This window comes from Peromyscus californicus, unplaced genomic scaffold, assembly GCF_007827085.1.
Source record: "Peromyscus californicus insignis strain IS unplaced genomic scaffold, ASM782708v3 Scaffold_4__1_contigs__length_199733344, whole genome shotgun sequence".
Taxonomy (NCBI): domain Eukaryota; kingdom Metazoa; phylum Chordata; class Mammalia; order Rodentia; family Cricetidae; genus Peromyscus; species Peromyscus californicus.
The window spans coordinates 192014145-192038849 of NW_026294562.1; the positions used below are offsets into that span (position 1 = coordinate 192014145).

Sequence of the window (24705 nt, forward strand, 5' to 3'; positions counted from 1 at the left end):
TAACCACTGAAGGGAACTTTATCTAAATCTCTATCCCACTGTAGAACTCAGGATTCAAAGGTTGAGGTTGTAGCAGGATCTTAAAAGGTCTTATTAATAAAATCAAACCTGGAGCCAGGTATTGGGGTGAACGTTGGAAGATCAGAGAAGCAGAACAAGCCACAGCCAGCTCACCTTGCCAGTTCCTCAGCTGATCCTGTTTCCTCAGACTGGAAGCTTCTGAGTCCTCATGCAAAATGGATCTCAGCTGAACTGTGCTGCTTAAAAGCCTAAAAGCTTAACCAGGCTCTAGTTCTTTGTCCTCATGCCTTAAATACCTTTCTGCTTTGTGTCATCACTTTCTGGGATTAAAGGCTCTTGTTACCATGCCTAGCTGTTTCCAGTGTGGCCTTGAACTCACAGAGATCCACATGGATCTCTGCCTCTGGAATGCTAGGATTAAAGGCCCGTGCGCCACCATTTTCTGGCCTCTGTATCTAGTGGCTATTCTGTTCTCTGACCCCAGATAAGTTTATTAGGGTGAACAATATTTTGGGGAACATAGTATCACCACATGAGGTGAAATTCTGTTTGCTCAGAGAGGCTGAATAACAAGTAGCTAACCATTTCTCCTAGTTCACATCTCCCCAAAAACTGCATGTCCTTCTACTCAGCCGCCACTTAAGAATCTAGCAACACATGGTTCCTCCCTACTGTCAGCTAGTTGCTGACGCAACCTCCTGACTCCAGGTTAATTTTATTTAATCAAACAGATGGAAACGACCTTTGCATCATTAAACAAATATTCCACAGCATAAAGAAATGTAACACACATCTTAAACTAACATTCCACAACAGTGTGATAATCGTGTCCTAAAAACAAAGTTTACAAATAAAACTCAGATATTAAATAATCTACACCATTAGAGCTTGTTTTTGCCTCATGTGAATTATGTTTGTGCCTTGTTTTTTCCCTCTTGAAGTAGAAATGGGTATGTTATTTTTGAGAAATCTTAAACCTTTTTAAGAGGAAATTTTAAAATTTTATATTTAAATTACAAAAATACTGGATATATATTAAGAAACAGCTTTTTAAAATGTTTAGTATCATGAAGGATATAAAACATCTTAAGTTCATAAAATATTTATTACAATGTCTTCATTAATATGTAATCTTGTTAAATAAGTAGCTTTAACAGCAATAAGCACCCAGTTCCTTTCCCAAAGCTTCAGTTGCTTTCTTAGTTCTCTTCTTGTGTAAAATTCAGGTCACAAGCCTCACATTCCTAAGAGCTAGGACTAGGTCTAGACACACTTTACCTTACTACAAGACTCCAAAGAGGGAGATACTTACACAATAGGTTTCATGGAACTTTTTATAAATGATGAAAATTTAAAAAAAAAAAAGTGTAAAGCTTATGTAGGGTCTGAGGATACGAAAGCTTAAGGTGTGTAAATGTGAGTTAAGGAGGTCTGAGGACATGAAAGTCTAAGAAAGTGTTTTCAGGTATGTAGATACAACTTGTAAATATACAAAAAGATGGCTTAGGTATGTATAAAAAAGGTGTCATAGTTCTTTCCTTCACTATGCTATTGTTATATCTGTCTCTCTGGACAGAGGAAAAATGTTCATGCTTTTTAACACCAAGTTATAGCTTTTATCAGGACTCAAAGGCATGAGTCTACTTCAGTTGTTTGTGGTGATATATTGTGTCCCCCAATATATTGTGCATCCTAATAAACTTATCTGGGGTCAGAGAACAGAACAGCCACTAGATAGACACAGAGGCCAAAAAATGGTGGCACACACACCTTTAATCCTAGCATTCCGGAGGCAGAGATCCATTCAGATCTCTGTGAGTTCAAAGCCACACTGGAAACAGTCAGGCATGGTGACATATGCCTTAATCCCAGGAAGTGATGGCAGGAAGCAGAAAGGTATATAAGGCGTGAGGATGAGGAACTAGAGCCTGGTTAAGCTTTTAGGCTTTTGAGCAGCAGTTCAGCTGAGATCCATTCTGATGAGGACACAGACACTTCCAGTTTGAGGAAACAAGATCAACTGAGAAATTGGTAAGGTGAGGCTAGCTGTGGCTTGTTCTGTTTCTCTGATCTTTAAGCATTCACCCCAATACCTGGCTCCAGGTTTGTTTTTATTAATAAGACCTTTTAAGATTTGTGCTACAGTTGTTTTATAGACACTGATGTCACCAGTTAACCGCCTTTTCTACAATGTGGACTTCAATACAATGGAAATGCTAATATGTCTGAAACTTTTATCTCCTGTGGTAAACCAAAATTCATACAAGCTTCAAAGAAAGTCATAAGGCTTGGTCAAACAAAAAAGTCCCAAATGTAAGGTTCTTCTTGCTTCTCAACTTCAAATTCTCAATTCTCAAGTTCAAAACTTACTCATATTTCATGAGAAAGCTAAGTTCTGAGAATCTTTGAAATATGCCTTAAAGCCCATGTTCTAAATCAGCTGCCGTTCTACATATCAAGATCAGAGTGAGAAGACAACTGACCATGATAACCACTACAGTTTCTAAGAAATGACGTAGATGCCCTGATTGTAGCATTCCTAGAGCAAAAGACTGTGCAAGGTGGTGGGGGAGAAGAGTTATCAAAGACCATACCCAGATGTGGACCTCAAGTGCCACATTATGCTGCATCCATTCATGTAGCACAGGACTTTGACAGCTACTAGGAAAGATCAGCAACACACTGGTCATGTTGTTTTTGTAGTGTCCCACTATGGCTCATCTGCGTCTGATATCCACCCTTTTAAACTTCAGGACTGTAAATGATTTCTGGTGTATTTTGTTCATGAAGAATTTTTTTCTGCATGAGATAATTCAACAAACTGTATTAAAAAAAAAAAAAAACTTAAGATAGCCAGTCAGAATCTATGTTACTCTGGATCGCTGCAATGTGGGCAAGATTCAGAGGCACCCAGTGGGACAGATGGATATAAAACATTCTGTTTAAACTTGGGGCTCAGACTTTATGCATCCATTGACAGATCCTGTATGTCTCAGCCTTGCAAAGAAATTATTAAAAAAAAAAAAATGATGATCCTAGCTGGATCACAGCTAGGTGGTTGCTCCTCTTGATTTCCTCAAACAGTGCCATAATGTGAAGATAGTTTTCTGTGTAATGAAATACTATCTCATTAAATTTTGTGGCAAGTTCTAGAAAAGGGAATATGGAAAATACAGAGGAAACCTGACTAAGAGCCTAAGACTGGAAGGGTGAGAGACCATAGAAGGGAATACACTCATGATATGACCTTTTACTACATGAACAAATACTCAAACTGACTTTACCTGGTTTTGTTCACAATTTAGCCTGTTACTACTTTCAGCCCATGTCAGAGAACCATTGTATACAATGGGCATTGGCTATGTCAGCAATTCCTAACTGGTCACATGCAGAGAATATGTAACTGCTGACTGTACAAGTCATGAAGAAGAAATCCATATGATCTGGTACAAATACCAGAGAGCACAAGAGAAAAGGGGATGAAAATTGTGTTAGTTATCAGAATAGGGAGGTTACCTACGAAACACACAATATACTGAATTCCCTTCATAAAAATAGTCAAGGGAAAACTAATTTGACATGGAAGCAGAAAGAACCTGAGTTCAGACCAGACCAACCCCAGGTATATAGAGCAGAGCTTAAGTTGTCTCAGCAGTGATTCCAGATGACTCTGCAGAGTCACATGACCAACAGAACATGGGAAGGACAGAAGAGTATATATACAGTCCTTTATAATAGAGCAGCAGATCCAGAAACAGAATAATAGCAACAACCATGTCAATGTCACCAAAATAACAATAATAATCTCATCAACCAAAGACATTGGGTAAAGAAGCTATCCAAAGAAAATATGTGAATCTGGGTTGATTCTTCATCACTATACAGTGAATCACAAACCTTCATGTATATTTGAAGAGTAAACTGATAAAATAGTTATGTACTATTGAAAACATACAGAGAAAGTATAAACATCAAAACTAGGAAGGAATAGCCTATAGAGCAGATAAATGTATCTGATAGCTCTTCATGGTATGTTGTTAATACCCAGACTATATCATAAAATAGAAAAAAGAAAAAAACAACAAAGCAAAGACATAATAATTAATTCAATGAAGAAGCAAATGATTTGAATAGACTGTTTTAAAAAGCAGGTGTTATGGCCAACAAGTACACATTAAAAATGCTCCACATTGTTAGGCATGAAAAAAATACTCACCTAATATGCACTGAAATCCTCTCTTTGCAGAGTCAGTGTTCATACTCAAGGACCTCTACAACAACAACACAAAAAGAAAGAACTCAGGGACACAGATCAGTGGGAATCCTACTTACTGCAGTCACCAAGGAAGTCAGTGTATACTTTCTTCCACAACTACATAAGGAAAAATTCACAACATTTTTGCTTTTTTAGATTTATTTGCTTTTGCTGTCAAGTTTGGCCTCAATACTACTTAGATAATCAATCCAAAGGGCCACCTAACAGCACCCTAGAACCTAATATTATCTGGGACTATTACAAATCCATCCTACAAGTGATCAGGGAAATGGAAAAAGATTCCCCATTCTCTTATTTCTCTTTCCTCTGCTCCAGGCCCTGTTTATTTGTCTGCCCCCTCCCCCTATCCACAAGCATGTAAATATCCTGTCTTTTCAGCTATAGCTGATGAAACTATAAGTATGATACAAAGTGGGAGCCAGGAGCCAAACCTAGCAGGAGGGGGAAAAAGCAAAGATTAGGCCAGCTGCAATGTGCACATACTTCATACACTATTCCCTAGCTCGTAGTCTCTCAACTCCCTCCTAAAGTATCTTCTATCTACAATCAGGGCTCACAATTTCTCTAAGCCTTCTTTATTCTCAGACTACTGGATCCAGTTTTACAAGGATTCAGGTGTAATTTAGGTATAAGTGCTATTACGCCGTTGTTTTATGCTGTCCCACTTCAATTAAAAGATTGCTTTGGAATTGGGTTATGTCTGTCTCTCCTCTATCTCCTAGCAAGCATGTTTGTTTAAACGTTTCCTTCAAAATCTCCATCCCATATCAGGCAAGCCATCTAACTGTGAAATGCTGTGGGATGTCGTTCTGCATGCTATGAATATGTGTTGCTCTGATTGGTTGATAAATAAAATGCTGATTGGCCAGTAGCCAGACAGGAAGTATAGGTGGGGTAAGCAGATGAGAATTCTGGGAAGAGGATGGGCTGAGTCAGGAGCCACCAGCCAGACACAGAGGAAGCAAGATGTGAAGGCAGAACTGAAAAAAGGTACCAAGCCACATGGGAAAACATAGATAAAAATTATGGGTTAATTTAAGTGTAAGAGCTAGTCAGTAATAAGCCTAAGCAAATGGCCAAGCAGTTATAATTAATATTAAGCCTCAGTGTGATCATTTTATAAGCAGGCCACAGGACTGTGGGTGCCTGGCGGGACCCGAGAACCTTCTGGCTACAGTGAAAAAGAAAGGAGAACAAAACAAAATAAATGGGCACACCATGCCCTATTGGGGACTAATGATACTTATCTCTCACTCTTTTGTTTTGGTTTGAGTGTCTAAAATATCTGGTAAGGTATAAATCTTATCTCAAGATTTGTAAGCATATTGGGTATGCTTATAAACTTGTAATATCTGTAACAAAAGGGTTAACTCATAACACCAAGATTGACAGGCAAAAATCCATAATTATTACATATGTAATCTTAAAGAAAACATGTGCCTTGTTGCCATCTTACCTGCTGTGCCCCTATTGGATGGAGACAGCCACGTGGCTGGAAGCCATCTATGCTAAGGTTGAAAACAATGGATACTACCATGACTTCACTCCCATATAATTAAAAGTAACCACACATCTGTGAGGTGGAGGTGCACGCCTTTAACCCCAGCACTCGGGAGGCAGAGGAAGACTGGATCTCTGTGAGTTTAAGGCCAGCCTGGTCTACAGAGTGACCAGGATGGCTGGGACTATTACACAGAGAAACCCTGTCTTTAAACAAAGCCAAAAAAAGTTAAACAGTGACCATATAGCATAAGCCAACCAGGGAAAAACAACTCCTCCTAGGTATGAAGCCCAAACCAGATGATTCTTCCACTATTTTTGATCAGGCTAAGAAGCTTCCCTCTTATTGGCCTCAACCCACAGTCCCTTCTTTCTCTCTCTTGCCTCTTTGGTCTCCCTTCTCCCTCCTCAATGATAGGCTGCCCAAATCCACCCTCTCAGGCACCTACTTTCAGCCCACTAGAAGCCATTAGTCATCTGGCTCTGCTATGGGACACCTTTATATCCCCCTACCTGGCCTAAACTGACCAGTTCTACCTTTGTGGGAGGTTGCCTGGGTGATGGCTTGGTGAGAGTACTTATCCACTTCTCATTATGCAAACTCTATTAAATAGAAGACATGGGGGCCCTACACTGCCAATTCTTCCACCCTGATTAAAGAAATACAGTATATTACCCACTCTTACAACCTCATGTTTGTATGATTCTCACCAACAACCTCTTCCTTGAGGACCTAGGCAGGCTTGGGATCAGGATAAGGCACATGCAGACAAAATCCAGCAAACTAATGCCACCCACCCAGGCAGAGCTAAGACAGTCCTTGACCAGGACCCTGAATAGCATTACAATACCCCAGGGTGCATCCTTGCTAAGGATCAGTTTATAACTTGACTCCTGGCCAGTCTCTGCAAAGCTGCTCTTAAAGCAGTAAATTATGAGAAAATCCTAAAATTCAACCAGGAGAAAAAGAGAAACCAGACTCAATTCTTAGACCCCCTTATAAAGTCCCTCTTACAATATACCAATCTGGATTGTGAGACCCCAGATGGAAAATAACTCCCAAAGTTTCCCTGAATAATAAACTGAAATGTCTGGAGAAAAGACTCCTGACTCTAAAGGTAGAAGTCTTAGCCACAGGCTTCACAGGCTTCAAGGTATACCTTGGGAGAAGTGAAAAAGGCCGAATACAAAAATACCCGATGCTTGCTAAGGGCTTTCAGCCAAAGCCAGGGAACCTCCAGGTCCCTGTTTCGGCTGTGGTCAGGAGGGTTATTGGCCCTGGGTCTGTTCAAACCCTCACATACCATTCTGACCATGCCCATAATGCCATCAAGAGGGAGGCTGGGCTGATGACTCTCCTTATGTCCTTTGCAATGTAAGGACAACAAGCCAGATCACCCTCCAGTTGATCTCTTAAGTGTGGCCACGGACGACTAAGGGGGCCCAGACTCCCTTGGCCAACCAGTGCGTTCAGAAACATGGAGCTTCGCGTAGTCACAGTATCAGAGCAATCCATCTCCCTCCTTCAGGGCCACATTTTTGGTCCTGATAGATTTGGGCAACTCATCTCTCCTCTTTTCGCCATTGCTGAAATAGGGGAACAGCCTTACCAGCTATATTTTTAGGGGTATTCCCCTTACCAACTCCATCCTTATGGGACCAACCTGCCCAGTCCCCTTGCTGGGAAAATACCTCCTAGTTAAAGCAGGAACCACTATTTCTTTTGCTCCCGCCATCTGCTTGACCACAGCCTCCCCAGTCATCTTCCTCTTCCTCTTCCTCTTCCAAACCACACAACCGGACACACCCTTTCCCTTACTGGCATCCCAGGTGGATTCCTGAGTATAAGACACCAAAAAACCGCTCTAACGCCAAATATTATTCCTCTCTCAACCAATTACAAAACCCTTTCATTCCCATCCACAGCAAAAGGCAAGATGTAGCCCACCTACTTGATTCTGTTTGCTTGGAAAGTTTTGTCTGTCTGTTTTCTGTATGCATATGGGTCTATCTGTTCTGCTGTATCTGTAAGCTTCCTTGTAAAACTGAAGAGTCAAGATGGAAATCTCTCAGGCACAGTTGAATGTAGGAATGATGCTGGCCACTGCATGTTTTATTTCTGACTGGTCTCCTTGGAGTGTGCAGGCTTCCTATGTTCTGTATTTATTGGTTTTGTTTTGGTTTCTCTACCACTGCCAACAGCCAGCCATCACCGCTAGTGCTGCTTGCTATAGATGCTTTGATGGTCAGAGTGCAGAATTTATCTCAGGGCTTTCTGGCCACATGTTCAGTTTACTGAAGATAGGGCTTAAACAATACTTGTTTAATCGAGTAATAAAGCTACACCTCCAATCATTCATATACAAGAATATATGTATATGCTGGCCGCAACTCAACTTCTTTTACACAAATCAAAGAAGTTAACCTACAGGTCACCTATTATTGTCTTCTTTCCTCATCTACTGTCCCATGTGCTAACATACAAGGGTCTCCAAACACTACTTCCTTTGAGAATGCTGTCTCTTCAAGTAGCATTGGTAGAAGTGGCCATACTTACCTTCAGCCATGCCAAGCCTCAACATTTCAAGCTAACTCAAGTTGCTGATCTGACTCCCTTAAGGTGTATATGGATCACCTGTTTCTACTGGCTTCAGCCACACATCATATTTGGTTCCAAATTCTACAGCCTGCCTCATCAGATGCCTACGTCCTCCACCTGATCTAACCATCCATCTCTCCTCACCTACTCAGTAATGTTCTGTCTCTGGCTCCTGGGGCCTGCTATGCCCTCTGGAGCCCCACCTCAAGGGCAACTCTAGTTATTAAGAAACTTGCTCCTCTCTCTCTTAGAACCAACATCCTTGTTTCCATGCTGCCTCCTCCTCCTCCAAGGAGCTGCCTGCTAAGTTGTACAGCTTTCTTAGGCCATTCCCAGCCTGTGACCTTGTCTTTCCTCAGCTCAGTCCTGGAAGTCTCACAGCTTATCTATGTCCTACTGGGCTTTTCTCTTGACTCTCAGTTCCCACTTGGAACATAGAAAAATTCATTTGGGTGGAGCTGGTTTTGCAACCCTGCCTCTCTTCCTCCATGGATTCAGATTTTATTAAAGCTTTGCTCTGTTACTACAAAAAACTTGGCCTCAGTACATACAGTTCAATGGCCAAAATTGACATGCTGGATTTTCTACTTCTGCCAATGCACAAATGATATGAAAATCTTTTATACCTAAACTTCCTCTCTCCTCCTCTATTTTTTCCTATCTACACGTGCTCTGACACGTAAGCACTTAATGTCCAAGAGACCCCTACCTCTAACCAACAGCCCATTCTAATGGTGTCAGGAAACTGCTCTGTATCAGGCTGTCAAAGGCCAAATGAGTGCCCTACTACTCCGTTATCCAACTCTTTCACTGGGGCTTACCTTCTATGCAGATTTTTCCTCTATGACCAAAAGGAAAATTACTGGAAAAGGGGGCCAGAAACTTAAAAGGTACCATATTGGTCCTGCAAGTACCATGGAACAAATCTGGACCATACTAATTGTATATCAGCTACTGAATAACAATCTACCTGGCCACTTTGGAGAGTGTGGGTTTTGTATCCCTTCTAGGTCAAACTCACGACATCCATTTATTGCCTCACTCTTTGGGCTACTAGATCCTCTCAGCTTGCCTCTCATTAACTGCTCTGAGCCAATTACCACTACCAACCCTTATATCTCCCATATCTCTCTCTTCAGTAATGCAGACTATTTAAATGCCTCAGGAACAAACATTATGGGCACACTAGCTACCCCAGACTGTGGTAATACTTTGACTTTGAGCACTGCGACCCAGCCCTTACATCTGAATGTTCACAATGCCTCCATCCTCAGTGACACTCAGGTTAACCACTGCCTACCTATTAGGTGGTTTGGGACTTGTACCCTGGAGTTCCTTTTTCTAAAATTACGAGTGATACCTGGTGAAGAATCCTTGCCGATTCCCATGACATGGTTTACAACTACACAACAAGACAAATGAGTGGTTCAGGTCCTACCCTTTCTCACCATCCTGGGAGTACCCACTGGCATTGCAACTGGAGTGGCAGGACTAGCTACATCCCTTGCTATTTTACTATTAGTTTGCATCTCAGTTCATCGAAGAACTTCATCGAAGGACTCAGACCATCCTAACCCTCCAAGGCCAAACAGACTCACTGGTCATCATAGTGCCATAAAATTGGCTAGGATTAGATTTACCAACAGCAGAGGTCACCTTTGTCTCTTTCTCAGTGAGCAATGTTGCTTCTATGTCAACCAGTCATGTATAGCAAAAGCTAAGATTCCACAACTCCAGACAGGTCTCCAAAAACGTAAGAAACAGCTTGATGTCTTTGGCTAGTGAATAACTGACAGCCCAAAACGGAATTAAATATTACCTTTCTTAATTTCTTCTCCTCCTTTTCTTAATCCTACTAGTCACACCCTGATTATAAACTTCTTGTCTATATTTCTTTAACAAAAGATCCGAAAGATTTCTAAACAGACTTTTAATAAGTTGCTAATACAGGATTACCAGCCCCTAGCTATGGAGCCAGAGGCTTACATCCTCCTGGTGAAGGTCAAAATTGTCTGAAGGTATTCGATACCCCTATTAAGCAGGAAGTAGTCTAATAATATGTCACAAACCTTTGACAACCCTGATTGATTGTCAGTATTAAACAAACAAAAAAGGGAGTATGCTATTGGCCAGGCCCCACCACTAAGGACCCTCAATCACCAGGGTACAAACACAGAACACTCTAACTGCCCTAATAGCCCCTGCAGATACAGGCAGCCAAGCTCTCTGCCCTACAAGGTAGAAAGAAAGCCCAAGCTCTGGAGCTGAAAACACACCAAATCCCACGTTGGAAAGCTCCAGGCCCAGGAAATGTTAGATAAATACTGCCTTCTGCTCAGTTCTCTGATGCTTCCTGCTAGAGTAGAGGCAGACCCACTCCTGGGTTTTTCCCTCTCAAGAAATCTCATGTGAAGTTTGTTGTACAGTGTAACTTTGTGTTATTACTTGGCTCCCAACTACAAGAATATGTTTGCCTTCAGAACTGTAATGCTTGCATTGGGCAAACCCTCCTGATTGGAGCAGACCTGCATCACTTGCAGTAGAAAAACCTTCTCCCTCAGAGATAAAATGTTTGCATTGGGGAAACTTTTCACTTTAGAGCTGTAATACTTGCACTGGTGAAACCTTTCCCCGAAAGAACTTTAACACCTCCAATAGGAAAACCTTTCCCCTCAGAGCTCTAACACATTTCTCCTTAGTAAACAAAGGTTTGTGACATCTCTGCATCACTTAATTTTTCTCTTCCCTAAGATTTATGTATTTTAATTTCATTTGTATGGGTATTTTCCTGCAGGTAAGTCTGTGAACCTCATGCATGAAGTATTTGCAGTGGCCATAAGAGGGCACTAGATCCGTTGGAAGCTGAGTGAAGACACCATGCAAGTCCATGGAACTGAACCTGGAAACTGCAAGAGCAGCAAGTGCTACTGTGCCACTGCTGTAGCACTTAGTTTATTGTTCCTTAATTAGCTCTTATGAATACTTAAATCAATGAACAGTGAGAAAGAATTCATGGAGTACTGAAGACACTTTCTTAGTGTCAGGGTGAGTAACGACAAAGATACACTGAGAAGACACACCCATCCCACAAGACCCCTTCATGAAAATGGTCTCGGAGAGATCAGGGATACAAGGAACATACCTAAACATAGTAAAGACAATTTACAGCAAGCCGACAGCAAACAGCAAATTAAATGGAGAGGAACTCAAAGCAATTCCAATAAAATCAGGAACAAGACAAGGCTGTCCACCTTTCCCCACATCTATTTCTATATAATACTGGAAGTTCTAGCTACAGCAATAAGACAACAAAAAGCAATCAAGGGGATACAAACTGGAAAGGAAGAAGTCAAACTTTCGCTCTTTACAGAAGATATCAAGAGTATACATAAGTGACCCCAAAACTTCTACCAGGAAACCCTACAACTGATAAACACCTTCAGTAATTTGGCAGGATACAAGATTAATTAAAAAAAAACAGTAGCTCTCCTATATACAAATGATAAATGGTTTGAGAAAGAAATCAGAGAAACATCACCCTTTACAATGGCCACAAATAATATAAAAATACCCTGGGGGTAACTCTAACCAAGCAAGTGAAAGACCTGTATGACAAGAACTTTTAAGTCTTTGAAGAAAGAAATTGAAGAAGATATCAGAAAATGGAAAGATTTCCCATGCTCATGGATAGGTAGGATTAACATAGAAAAAAATGGCAATCTTACCAAAAGTAATCCACAGATTCAATGCAATCCCTATCAAAATCCCAACACAATTCTTCACAGACTTGGGAAGAACAATACTCAACTTCATATAAAAAAAAAAAACAGAATAGCTAAAAGAATCCTGTATAATAAATCATCACCATCCCTGACCTCAAGCTCTATTATACAGCTATAGTAATAAAAAACAGCTTGGTATTGTCATAAAAACTGACATGTGGACCAATGGAATCAAATTGAAGACCTTGACATTAATTCACACACCTTTGAATACCTGATTTTTCACAAAGTAGCCAAAACTGTACAATGGAAAAAAGAAAGTATCTTCAACAAGTGGTGCTGGAATAACTGGCTGTTAACATATCGAAGATTAAAATAGATCCATATCTATCGCCATGCATAAACTCAAGTCCAAGTGGATCAAAGACCTCAACATAAATCCAGCTACACTGAACCTGATAGAAGAGAAAGTAGGAAGTAGCCTTGAACACATTGGCACAGGAGACCACTTCCTAAACAACACCAGTAGCTCAGACACTGAGAGCAGCAATTAATAAATGGGACCTCCTGAAACTGAGAAGCTTCTGTAAAGTAAAAGACACAGTAAATAAGACAAAACGACAGCCTACAGAATGGGAAAAGACCTTCACCAACCCCATATCTGATAGAGGGCTGATCTCCAAAATATATAAAGAAATCAAGAAACTGGACATCAAAATACCAAACAATGCAATTAAAAAATGGACTACAGAGCTAAACAGAGAATTCTCAAAAGAAGGATCTCAAATGGCTGAAAGACATTTAAGGAAATGCTCAATATCCTTAGTCATCAGGGAAATGCAAATCAAAATGACTCTGAGATACCATCTTACACCTGTCAGAATGGCTAAGATCAAAAAACACTGAGGACAGCTTATTTTGGGGAAGTCGTGGAGCAAGGGAAACACCCCTCCACTGTTGATGTCAGTGCAATCTTGTACAGCCACTTTGGAAATCAGTATGGCAATTTCTCAGAAAACTGGGAATCAATCTACCTCAAGACCCATTGATACAACTCTTAGACATAACCAAGGCATGTTCAATCATACCACAAGGGCACTTGCTCAATTATGTTCATAGCAGCATTATTTGTAATAGTCAGAACTTCGAAACAACCTAGATGCCCTTCAACTGAAGAATGGATAAAGAAAATGTGGCACATATACACAATGGAGTATTACACAGCTGAAAAATACAATGACATCATGAAATTTGCAGGGAAATGGATAGAACTAGAAAATATCATCCTGAGTGAGGTAACCTAGACTCAGAAAGACAAACATGGTGGATACTTACTCATAAGTGGATATTAGAGGTAAAGCAAAGAATAACCAGACTCTAACCCACAGCTCCAGAGAAGCTAGAATTTCCATCCAGTAACTGATGGAAGCAGATGCAAAGATACCACAGCCAGGCACCAGGCCGAGCTCTGGGAGTTGAAGAGAGGGAAGAGGGATTATATGAGCAAGGGAGGGTCAAGATAATGACAGGGAAATCTACAGAGACAAGTGAACCAAGCTCACAGGACCTCAAAACTTTAGACTAACAGCTGTGGAACCTGCATGGGACCAGACTAGACCCTCTGCATATGGGAGACAGTTGTGTAGCTTGGTCTGTTTGAGGGGCCCTTGGCATGGGGATCAGGATCTATCCCTGGTGCATGAGCTGGCTTTCTGGAGGCCATTACCTATGGTGGGATGCCTTGCTCAGGTTTAATGTAGGGGGAAGGGGCTTGGTCCTGCCTCAACTTAATGTGCCAGGCTTTGCTGACTTCCCACAGGAGCCCTTACCCTTTTGGAGGAGGGGATGGGGAAATTGGGAGGGGGGGATGGGGAGGAATGGGAGGAGGGATTAGAGAGGGATCTGTGGTTGGAATGTAAAATTAATAAAAAAATTGCTCAAATAAAAAAAGATACACTGAGAATTTTTGGCAGCAATAGGTGCCAATTATAAAAGACATTTGTCCATAATTATATGGCTGTGGGTTTACAAGTTAAAGAACAGTCAATCTGAAATAGTACTGCTGGACCCCAAAGTTTAGGGTCTCAAGTGGGCGCCCCAAGAACCCAGACTCCAGTCCAGTTGATGCAACAGCACGAGGATTTATTAAGCTTCTATACAGAAGGGCTCCTCTGCTCCCAAGAGCAAGAGTCGCATCTTACTGCAGCCCCATGAGGGCTTTTAAAGTAAAAACCCACAAAACCCACAAGATTACAATTCCCATACAATGTCATTTCGATTGATTTATGTCTAGAAGCTAATTTCATAAAATCATTGTCTGGTTACAGAGTGATCACAGAGGGGGACACAGTTACGTCCGTGTGCACATTCTTCCTGAAACCTCAAGGGGGGTATCAGGGCGGGAGTGGAGTTTACACAGGTCACAGTGGTCCTTCCTGGAACACCTGCAACTATCCCAGGCACAGTTGAGCACATCTCTTAACAGAAATCTTTCTACATTGTTACATTGCGGCAGGGGTGATTGAGTAGTGGCTGAGTCAGGTTGCCCTTGGAACTAGATTTTTAGTTTTTCATTTCCTGGTGCATGAAGTTTCTCTTTTCCTGAGGCTTGGAGGTGTAAGCCTGAAGGGCTAGGATCTTTCAGTACATAGAAAGATACTTAGAAAGGTGGTTTGAAATGATTGAGAGACTAGATGACAATACAATGAGTCAAGGCAATAGACTTATTTCTGTGAACTGACTAAAATACAGATGAAGCTTTTTTCACCTAATGCAAACTAAAAAAATGAATCCCCAAGTAATAGAACTGAGTTGAAAAGAGGATATTTGGGTATATGCCAATGACATCAGAGTTACCTTATGGAATACTGTGAGTGGTCACATGCAAAGAAACTGAAACTGAAGAAGAAAAGTTCAAGCTCTTAGAAACAAGTGAACAATTTATCCTTCTAAGTTATAAAACTAGAAAAGGCATTAAACAGTGCTAATACTGATTTCCCCTAACAGTGTCTGAGGACTGGAAAGATTCAGAATAGAATTCTCCTTTCCTTTAGACAAACCTGATACTAATACCACAAGTAGAATAGTAAATAAAACACAAAGAAAAGGAATTCTAGAAAGTCATCATACAAAGCTAGCTTTTCCCCAATACCCAAAGCAGGTGACCCAAACAAATATATGCAAAGGAAAATCACAGACAAGTTTCCAGGATGGACATAAACACAGAGATTGTCTCTAAGTTACATGGAAACAGAATGCAAGCTGATTTAATGCCAAGAATGCAAGACAGTTTCAACCTCTATGAATTAATCAATGTAAGACACCAAATGTGTAGAGTGAGTAAGAAGAGAAACAGGATGAATCAATAGACCCATGAAAGGTCTAATGTTAAATATCACATTTGCAAGAATGTGAGAACAAAAGGAATATACCTCCACATAATAAAGACAATGGGACACAATCCTAAACCTGACAATACTAAGAACAGCTGGAACCATTTCGCTCTAATCAAGATAGATTAGTCAACACATTGCATTGGTGGGCATACAGTTCATGCACACAGAAAAATTTAAAGGTATAATATAAGACAGTAAGAAAATTTATACAAGTAGAACTTAAGATGAGATATCAATGTCTACTTGGAGGTAGAACTTTTGTGGTTTTTTTTTCATGTAACAACTAACAAATTAGAGAAGACTTACACTGTTTTTGCTTCTATTTAATTCAACCTGAACAGTAAACAATAAAAAATACTTTTAAAAAGGAGAAAAACTAACCAAGCACAAGAGAAACAAACTAGAAACTGAATTTACTGAAGGAATGGAGGATGACACTGGAAGGTAGGAAAAAATTGCATGCACATGGAACAGAATGCATCAATTTGAAAATGACAATGTTAAAAGATTTATATGATTAACTCAAAATTCATGACAATCAAGCTAATCATGATTTACTTCACAGGTGTAGTGAAGAGACACCTACAAATTTACATTATTTACAAATTACAAAATTACAAAGACCCTAAGAGTGCAGAGAAAGTCCAGACACACAGAGCAAAGCTTGAGTCATCGCTGCTGTGATTTCAGAAGACACTACAGACCACAGGAACAACAGCACCATGGCAGCGGCAGAAAAGCAGACACCTAAAGCAGTAAGAGCAGAAAATTCAGAACTAATCCAACCTGCTGTGACCAACTGAATTTCTCCAAAAAATAAAAAACTTATGTTGCAGAACAGGCAGCCTCAGGGTTGGGGATTTAGCTCAGTCATAGAGCACTTGCCTAGCAAGCACAAAGCCCAGGGTTCGGTCCTCAGCTCCAGAAAATAAAATAACTGAAAAAGAAAAAAAAAGAATAGGCAGCCTCATCAACCAGTATTGTAGGGGAAAGTAAATATACACATATAAAAGAATGAAACGAGGTCCAAATAAATAAATCGGTGAAATTTGCCTATGTGCAACTGAAAATTAGCATACAAATGGTTAATAACTGAAAGTATGAAGAAACAGCCTACAGAATGGAGAAATTTATTAGCAAACATTTCATAGTATAGTACATAAATACCCAGAGTTCACTAGGAAGCTTAAAAAAAAAAAGCTAAGCAAATCATATCATAATCAAGAAATAAACCAAAAAAAGTGATAATACACAAAAGTTTTGACATAGCTAAAATGAAAACAGCACATGCTCTACATGTTTACTGATGAAGAAAATGTTCCTCTAATGTAGACTGAGATCTCTGCCCAGTCAGTCTCCACACTCAAGGTGTTAAACAATAACAAATGCTGGAGACAATGAAGAAAGAAGAACACAGACGTGGTGTTAGTGGGAATACAAATCACTGAAGTAACCAGGCAAGTCAGTATGCAGCTTCTTGAACAAGCAAAAAATTAAATAGAGAAAACCTAGAGAAGATGCTAATCAAGTTTATAAAGGGATGAAATATACTGCAAACTATCAATGAAATAGAAAGGAACTCAGAAAGAGGAAAAGAAACAAAAAAGAAAAAAATAACAAAATAGTATGTTTATATTTTCCTTCAGGGATTTCTTGAAGTGTATGTCTACTATGCCTCAAAACCAAACATGAAAATAGGATACAGCTTCAAAAGCAAAAGAGAAAACACCTTAAAATCAAAATATACACTTTCTATGAAAGTACTTATTTCAAATGTAAGGATACAAGGTGCCAAGAGTGAAGGAATTTTATTTAAAGATTTTCTGTGAAAAGGATTGGTCATAATTATGTCAGATAACAGGAAAAGATAAATCTATAAATATACAAAAAATATATATTAACAAATGGCCAAATGGTTCATTTCCAGAAAGGTATGTCATCAACATGAATGCATTTTATAAAACAGTTTCCAAATACATGAAGCAATCAATAACAGAATTGTAGGTGGCAAATAGGCAGTGATGCAGGGGAGCTTCAATATACACCATTGAGAAAGATAACCATGAGCAGCACAGAAAACCAATAATGACTAGCAGGGCTGCAGAGAATCATCCACACAAGAGCAGAAGATACACAGTCTTCTCAATCTTCAATCAGCATGCTATACTGTGGCTATGTCTTAAAAATGGAACAAGGCTTTAAACCTAGTAAAGATCAATATTTAAAAAGTGTCTTTCTGCCAGGCGGTGGTGGCGCACGCCTTTAAACCCCCAGCACTCAGGAGGCAGAAGCAGGCAGATATCTGTGAGCTCAAGGCTAGCCCGGTCTACAAAGCGAGTTCCAGGAAAGGCACAAAGCTACACAGAGAAACCCTGTCTGGGGGGGGAGGGGGGGGGGAGTGTCTTTCTAGGACTAGTTCACAGAGAAATCCTGTTTTGAAAAAACAAAACAAAAAACAGCGTCTTCCCTAAGAACGCTGAATGCTGCCATCAACAGGAGATAGAAAAGAATACAAAAAAATTATGAATATTTACTCAATGATAGCAGGATCTCATTCAAACATGTGAAAAAATACAAAAGTATCCTCTGTAAAGACTCTAAGTAATTTGTACCAAGAACTTACACCCATTTTTATATAAATGGAGAAACTCTTCCTAAGATTTATAAAATTGTGAGAAACCACAAAGACTTCAAAAGTATGAGAGAAGGATCAAACCCAGAGGTAATTTCAAAATATATAAAAATTGTAGCGACACAAACCATAGACTGTTGAAGACAAAAAAGATAGAAAAGGAAAGACAATGTAGACGGTATTAAGCAAATCTTATCAAAATCCTGCTGACATTATTTTAGAAAATACAGGAATTAACCCTAAAAAAACACAGAACCTGAAGGAACAATGAGATGCTCCAAAAACTCTGTGTGCAGGACAAACCAAGAGGCTTCAACGGTTCTAACTAAACACCACATTAAAATTATAGTAATAAAGCCACTTCATGTTGGTATGAAAACACAACCAGCAATGTGAAAAGAAGAGGGGCAGCATCACTCCCAGGCAAAGTCAAATAAAATTATATTTGTCTCTGAGAAGTAATACTTACATACAGCCTTCAAACTCCTACAATAGGAGACTCTTGAGATTATTTTCAGTGGACTTCTCTAGAATCATTTAGAATAAAACAGAATGAAGCAAAACAAATTTTATGTCCTGTTTCTACTGTCACGTGAGCCCTTTCCCATGTCTTCACCCCTTCCTCATTCCTTGTAACATACCTGGATCCTTTGCTACTGATCCTCTCTCTTCACCATCCAGGGTTCTTTGTTCTGATTCACAGGTGAGCAGGACTCACTGAGCAATGTGAGACTTGCATAAGGGAAAGAGGTTCTTCAGAAAGCACCTGGAACTTTCCATGGAACAAAAGCGTAAGAAGAAAACACCTGCCAAAGGATAAACATGAAGGAGAGAGAACATATCACGAAAAAATGTCTCTTTCTCTAAGGATTTCACTTTACTCTGAAATGTTGAGACTCATTCACACACAGCTCACATACATGCAGAGTAGTTTTCTCAGGAACCCTGAGCAGGAGCAAGGAAGAGTGCAATAAAACTATTCTCACCCTCAGAATCCAGACTGTTGCAGTTCTCCAACAGATCCCTGCAAAATGCCCTGTGAGCAGTCCCACACCTCCTACACTAAGTCCACAATCATAGCACTGAAAGTCCACAAACCCTGAAATAAAAAACAACAGTTTGGCCACTTGTGTATCGGCAAAGTGCTTTTCTTCAAAAGAAGAGACATTTTTCTGATACAGGTGAGTGATCATAAATATTATAAAATAATACTGTTTAAAGTGCATTTGCTAACTATAAAACAGTGTGGCCTGATATACTCTCACAGCACACACGTTGGGCTTGGCTGGACCTAAGGTGTAACGTAAGGACACAGCATACAAAGACACATTTCTGAATGCTGTATTTACATTCTAGACTGCATATATCTCAGATGGAAAATTAATGGGGAGTAAAAGGTTTGCTTAATGTTTACAACCATATGTATGGCACTCCATAAAACATATTTTCTGTTTAATCGTATTTCACTGGTTCCTCGTGTGATTACTAGCTACAAACTCTCTGGGGATGCCTAGTCTCAGGGACAAGTGCCACTCTCTAAAAGAGGCCTGTGGTAAAACAGGGAAGTTAGAAAGCATGGATGAATTTAAATTCCAGGACTATTGGAACTGTCACATAGCAAAGAGAACCCTGTTTGCAAACATCGGACAATGAAAATGCTCTCCTGGATTATTTTATGATTTATATTATGACAGAATAGTCTGGCAACATAAGATAAGTGTAAAATAATCACGATGAGACCCACTTCATGGGATCTCAAACTTACCGACAATGGAAAAGATATCAGTAACAGAATATTGAAAGCTGTGTCTGTACGGAAAAGGCGGCCGGCCAGGGTGGGCCGCTAAGAGAACATGCCACATGCAACAGGTCTAGGGTGAGGTTTATTGGAGGAGGAGCTTGAGCAAAAGAGGAAAAGGCCGTCTCGGAGTGGGGACATGAGAGGCAGACAGACAGACAGAGAACAGGTAAGAGAGCAAGTGACGAGCAAGAGAGAGAACTGTGATGGACGAACACTTTTAAGGGGTGTTCGAGGCGCGCAGGGTGCGGGGAAACGACCGCACCTGACCGCAGGTGATGACGTAAGCTGCCGCAGGTTCCCGGACGTCCCCGGGCAGGACAGCGGGAGCTGACAGTGTCCTTGAGTGTCCTTCTGGGCAGCCTCGGCGAGCACACCCCGGTCCCTCCCTCCCGTGTCCCAGCCCCGCAGCTCCTCTGACCTGGGAGGTTCCAGGGCCGCCGGGCTGCGGTTCCCGCCACTGCGCTGCTGACTGGTGACTTTCCCAGGCCGCCCCGCGCGGCGACTGCGGCTCCGGGGAGGTTTCGTGTTCCCGAATACACGGCCGGGTCTTCCTCACCCAGTCTCGTAAAGCGCCATTCCCCGAGTCCAACAGGGAATGGTGGAATTTCCTGTCCCTTCAGCCTGGTTTACCTGGAGCGGGCCCTCCTGGCCCCGCCCAATACATCTCTGCTTCCGGTTACTTGCTTCCTCTGAACCCGCCTATCGCGGGCTCCTTTTCTTACTTTCTTTTCCAAGTCTACCCTGTTGGGGTTTTTTCCTCCCCAAAACTCCTCTGATTGGCAGGCATACCCGCCCATCGGGGACCCGTCCCTCCCACTCTGTCTCGGGCTGCCTTCCACACAGCTCCAGCTGTCAGCCTGTCCTGGACCCCCTCTGCACAGCCTCCCCATATGCTTGCAGCCAGCCTGGACCAGAACTGGATCTAGGAGGACACTGCATCCTTGTGTCTGATCCCCACCCTGGGTCCTGAAACCTTCTGCTATGAATTATCCTGTGTCTGGAGCAAGAAGGTAGATGCACGTAGTTAGTATAACAAAAGTAATTTTATTGTGCTGAGGGTCTTCACACGAGGTTTACAATCAAGGCTGCTCACCTGTGCAACGTTATCTAGGTTGAAGGTCAGGTCCAGTGTCTAACAGAAGTCTCTAATTTGAGGGTCACTCTCCTGGGGGAGATTCTCCAGCCTCAGGGCAGATCAAGGTGGCGTCTCACCGGATATGCAGAACAGAGCATTGCTCTTGACTTTGCTTAAATACTGTCCAGTGGGCATCATGGGATCTGGGACTGTCTGTGGTTATCTTGGGTGAGTGATGTCACTAAGTTCTTGTTGTCATGTGCAGCCTTGAGTGTAGTGGGGATCCTGACTAAGCTATTTTTACATTCTAAAAGGCATTTTTTTTTTAAACTATGCTCATTGCATCCTGCCTAACTTCTCATCTTGAGATACCAGCCTCCTGGGTTAAAATCACACAGCAAAAGACAGCAAACACTCTGAATTCTGATGCTCAAGTCTCATTCCCAAAACAAATTAAAACTAAGATAAAACACCCTGGGCTCAAAGCACAAACCATGTCTGTATCTCCTAAGGAGAGAAAGTAAAATGATATCCAATATACAGAACTCAAAAACTAGAGTCATATCCAAAGTGGACAAACTTGTAAAGCATGCAAATCAACTCAAAGAGACTAAGAACAAAATGATTCATGGGAAAGAACACACTAGTAAATGCCTGAGGGAAATGAGGACACTGTAGGATATGAAAATTGAATTTCATAAGCAGTCTGAAACACTAAAAAAAAAAACAGACTGAAGTGAAACTAGAGATGAAAAATGCAGTAAGCCTAATAATAACACAGAGATCAATCAGGTGTGAGACAGAACATCAGGCCTGAAGACAAGGTGGAGGAGCTGCATGGCTCAGTCAAAGAAATGGATCAATCAAAATAAAAATGCTCCGTGTAAGTAACACTAGTTAAAGGTAAAAGTGAAGTTTCAGCTGCACGTTCTATATTTATTTGAAATATTCTAAATTTTAGACACAGTACCTCACTCTGGAGAGCTTTCCTGGGAAGCTGGATAATCATTTCCATCACTGTGCAGATAAAGTGACACTAAAAAGCCATCTTTATCCTTCCCTCACAGACCTCCACTCTTGCCACTCAAACATCTGTAATTACACTATTAGCAATGTTGACTTGGGGGAAAGACATTTCAGGAACTCAGGATTTAGAAAGGAAATAGGAATCTCAGGACATAAGTGGTCAGTCAGAACATTAACAACCCAGGGCTGAATTCATCCTGCACTATACCCCATCAGTTGGTGATGTTGGGGTTGTGCTAACTCAGAAACAAGTTTGTCTTCTGGGAAGCACATTAAAAGTACTTTTATGGCCGGGCGGTGGTGGCGCACGCCTTTAATCCCAGCACTCGGGAGGCAGAGCCAGGCGGATCTCTGTGAGTTCGAGGCCAGCCTGGGCTACCAAGTGAGTCCCAGGAAAGGTGCAAAGCTACACAGAGAAACCCTGTCTCTAAAAACCAAAAAAAAAAAAATCATAAAAAAAAGTACTTTTATGAAAAACAAAGGAAATTCTATTTAAAAACTCAGTGGTGAATGTAGAAGCATATATCTGTCCAAGATGCATAAAGTAAGTGATGTAAATGGGCACAGCCTGAAACAAGTCAGTTATACCATGCCATCTAAGGCTCTGGGAGTATTGAGGAAGAAGCTGTGGGAAAGAAATAAGAAAAGAAAGATGGGGAATGACCATGACCTCCCATTCTCCAGACTGGACACAACTATTGTAATCAATAGCCCAGAGGAACTGTACTTACCTATACTAGTCTCACTTGAGACCAGCTCTATTGACAGTCTAGGAAGGGGAGAGGCTCACAAGGCCCCACCCTTTACCTCTCAACTGTGGCCATGGATAGATTTTAGAAGGGAAATCACTGTCTTTAGTTGTCTCTTCTGAGAAACCCACCAGTCTCCAACGCATAGCTCCAAACCCAGTTTCACAGATGACCTGGTTAATCTTGGTGGGTCAAATACAAAATGAGTAGAGATGAACATGGGAGAGAGGTGCGGAGGGAGCCAGATGGAGAGAAGGATTTGTATGGGCCAGGATTGTAGAGAGAAAGGGATCAGAGTGTACAGTAAATGAGGTATGTCATGTGAAATGGCAAAAAGATAATAACAAAAGTTAAGTTTTTTCATATTGCCTCTTTATCTGGTTTGATATCAAAGTAACATTAACTTCATAAAGAATCTGAAAGCCTTGACTCCATTTTACATCAAGGAATACTTTAAGTAGATTCAGTATCAATTATCCTCTGAAATTCTGACATAATTCTGAGAGGAATCAACCGGCTTCTAGGCTTTTCTTTTTAGTCAGGATGCATTTATTGCTGCTTCATTGTTGTTGCTGCTTATAAACCTCTTCAATTAGTTCATGTTGGTGTAATTTGGGTGTGTGGTACCAATCAGGAGATTTGATCATTTCTTCTACAGTTCCTAATTTAGTTCCATGAGGACTTTAAAGTCAGTAGGCGTCAGATATACTTGTACACTCCTGTCTACTGATTAGGCTGTGCAGTTAGCTTGGGTACTTACTTCTCAAGTCATGTTGACAAAAAGTACTGTATACTTAGCTATCAGGGAGATACAGACTAAATTTCCTTAAAGATTTCATCTCACCCATCATAATGGCCATCACCAGGATAAATAACAAATTCTGACATGAATGTTAGGAAAGGAACACTGTTATAATACACTACTTGGGATTGTAAACTAGAGAAACCGCTTTGGAAAGCATTCTATATTTTTTTAAAAAAACTAGAAATAGAACTATCCTATGTACTATACTGTTTAGCCATTTATCCACAGATGCTCTTCTGATTGTTGCCTACAATTCTCTGCACAGGCTGGGAAAAAAAGACTCCAGAATTGCTCAAGCCCCTTTAGAGATTCTCCCTAAGAAATACATTTGTCATGATTATGATGAGGACCAGATATCTCAGGTGTGTTCTGAGGTTTAGGCTGTGCTATGATGATCATGACAGGTCAATAGGCATCCCAGCTCTGCAGGGAGGTTAGAACACAAAAAAACAAATGCATAGGTAGGGCCCATCCTTAAAGCACAGGGTTCGTTCTGAGCCCATGGGTACCTTTCACATGACAGGACTGAGTGTTTCACATTGTGGTAAGTTCTGTTGCTTCTCTTTATATGGAAAAACAGTGATGTCACTGTGTAATAGATTTTGCAAATGTGCATGGATTAAACACATTAGTGATTAACTCCATGTCACAAATAATTAATCCTAGCTGAGTCAAGAAAAGAAATGAATGCATTTTCCCTTGGAGTCATTTAACTAACAGCAAACCCAGATTTGAATTCACTACTGGAATTTCCCTGTCCCTTCCATTCCCTGGTTCTCTGTTCCATGAGTTTGAATCTGTGCCTTCCTGAAGGCTGTCTTGTGAATCTATCCCTGTGTGTGTTTGCTGTCTTTGAGTGTGTGTGTGTGTGCGTGTGTGTCTGTGTGTGTGTCTGTCTGTCTGTCTGTCTGACTGACTGTGTGCTCTGTATGGATCTGTCTGTCCATAATAGAGTGTTTTTCTCTGTCTTTATTGAATAGCATAAAAAACATCACATGGGGTAGGTATGAGAAAGCCTTAACAGACATTAAACTGTAGTGGGTAGCCATTCCAGCTTTGATCTGGAAGTTCCAACCCCCATTGAGACTTCGGCAACTGTCACGC

At 40.8% G+C, this 24705-nt stretch overlaps 1 protein-coding gene across 1 annotated transcript in view; it reads right to left on the reverse strand.

Moving 5' to 3' along the window:
• Positions 1-20601, reverse strand: part of LOC128124471 (zinc finger protein 420-like) — a 42140-nt gene extending 21539 nt beyond the window's left edge. Inside the window, 4 exon segments of the mRNA XM_052760783.1 lie at positions 4238-4292; positions 18787-18951; positions 19132-19244; positions 20365-20601. Of these exon segments, the coding sequence (XP_052616743.1) occupies positions 4238-4280 (43 nt within the window). The 5' untranslated portion in view covers positions 4281-4292; positions 18787-18951; positions 19132-19244; positions 20365-20601.
• Between the last annotated feature and the right edge of the window lie 4104 nt (positions 20602-24705).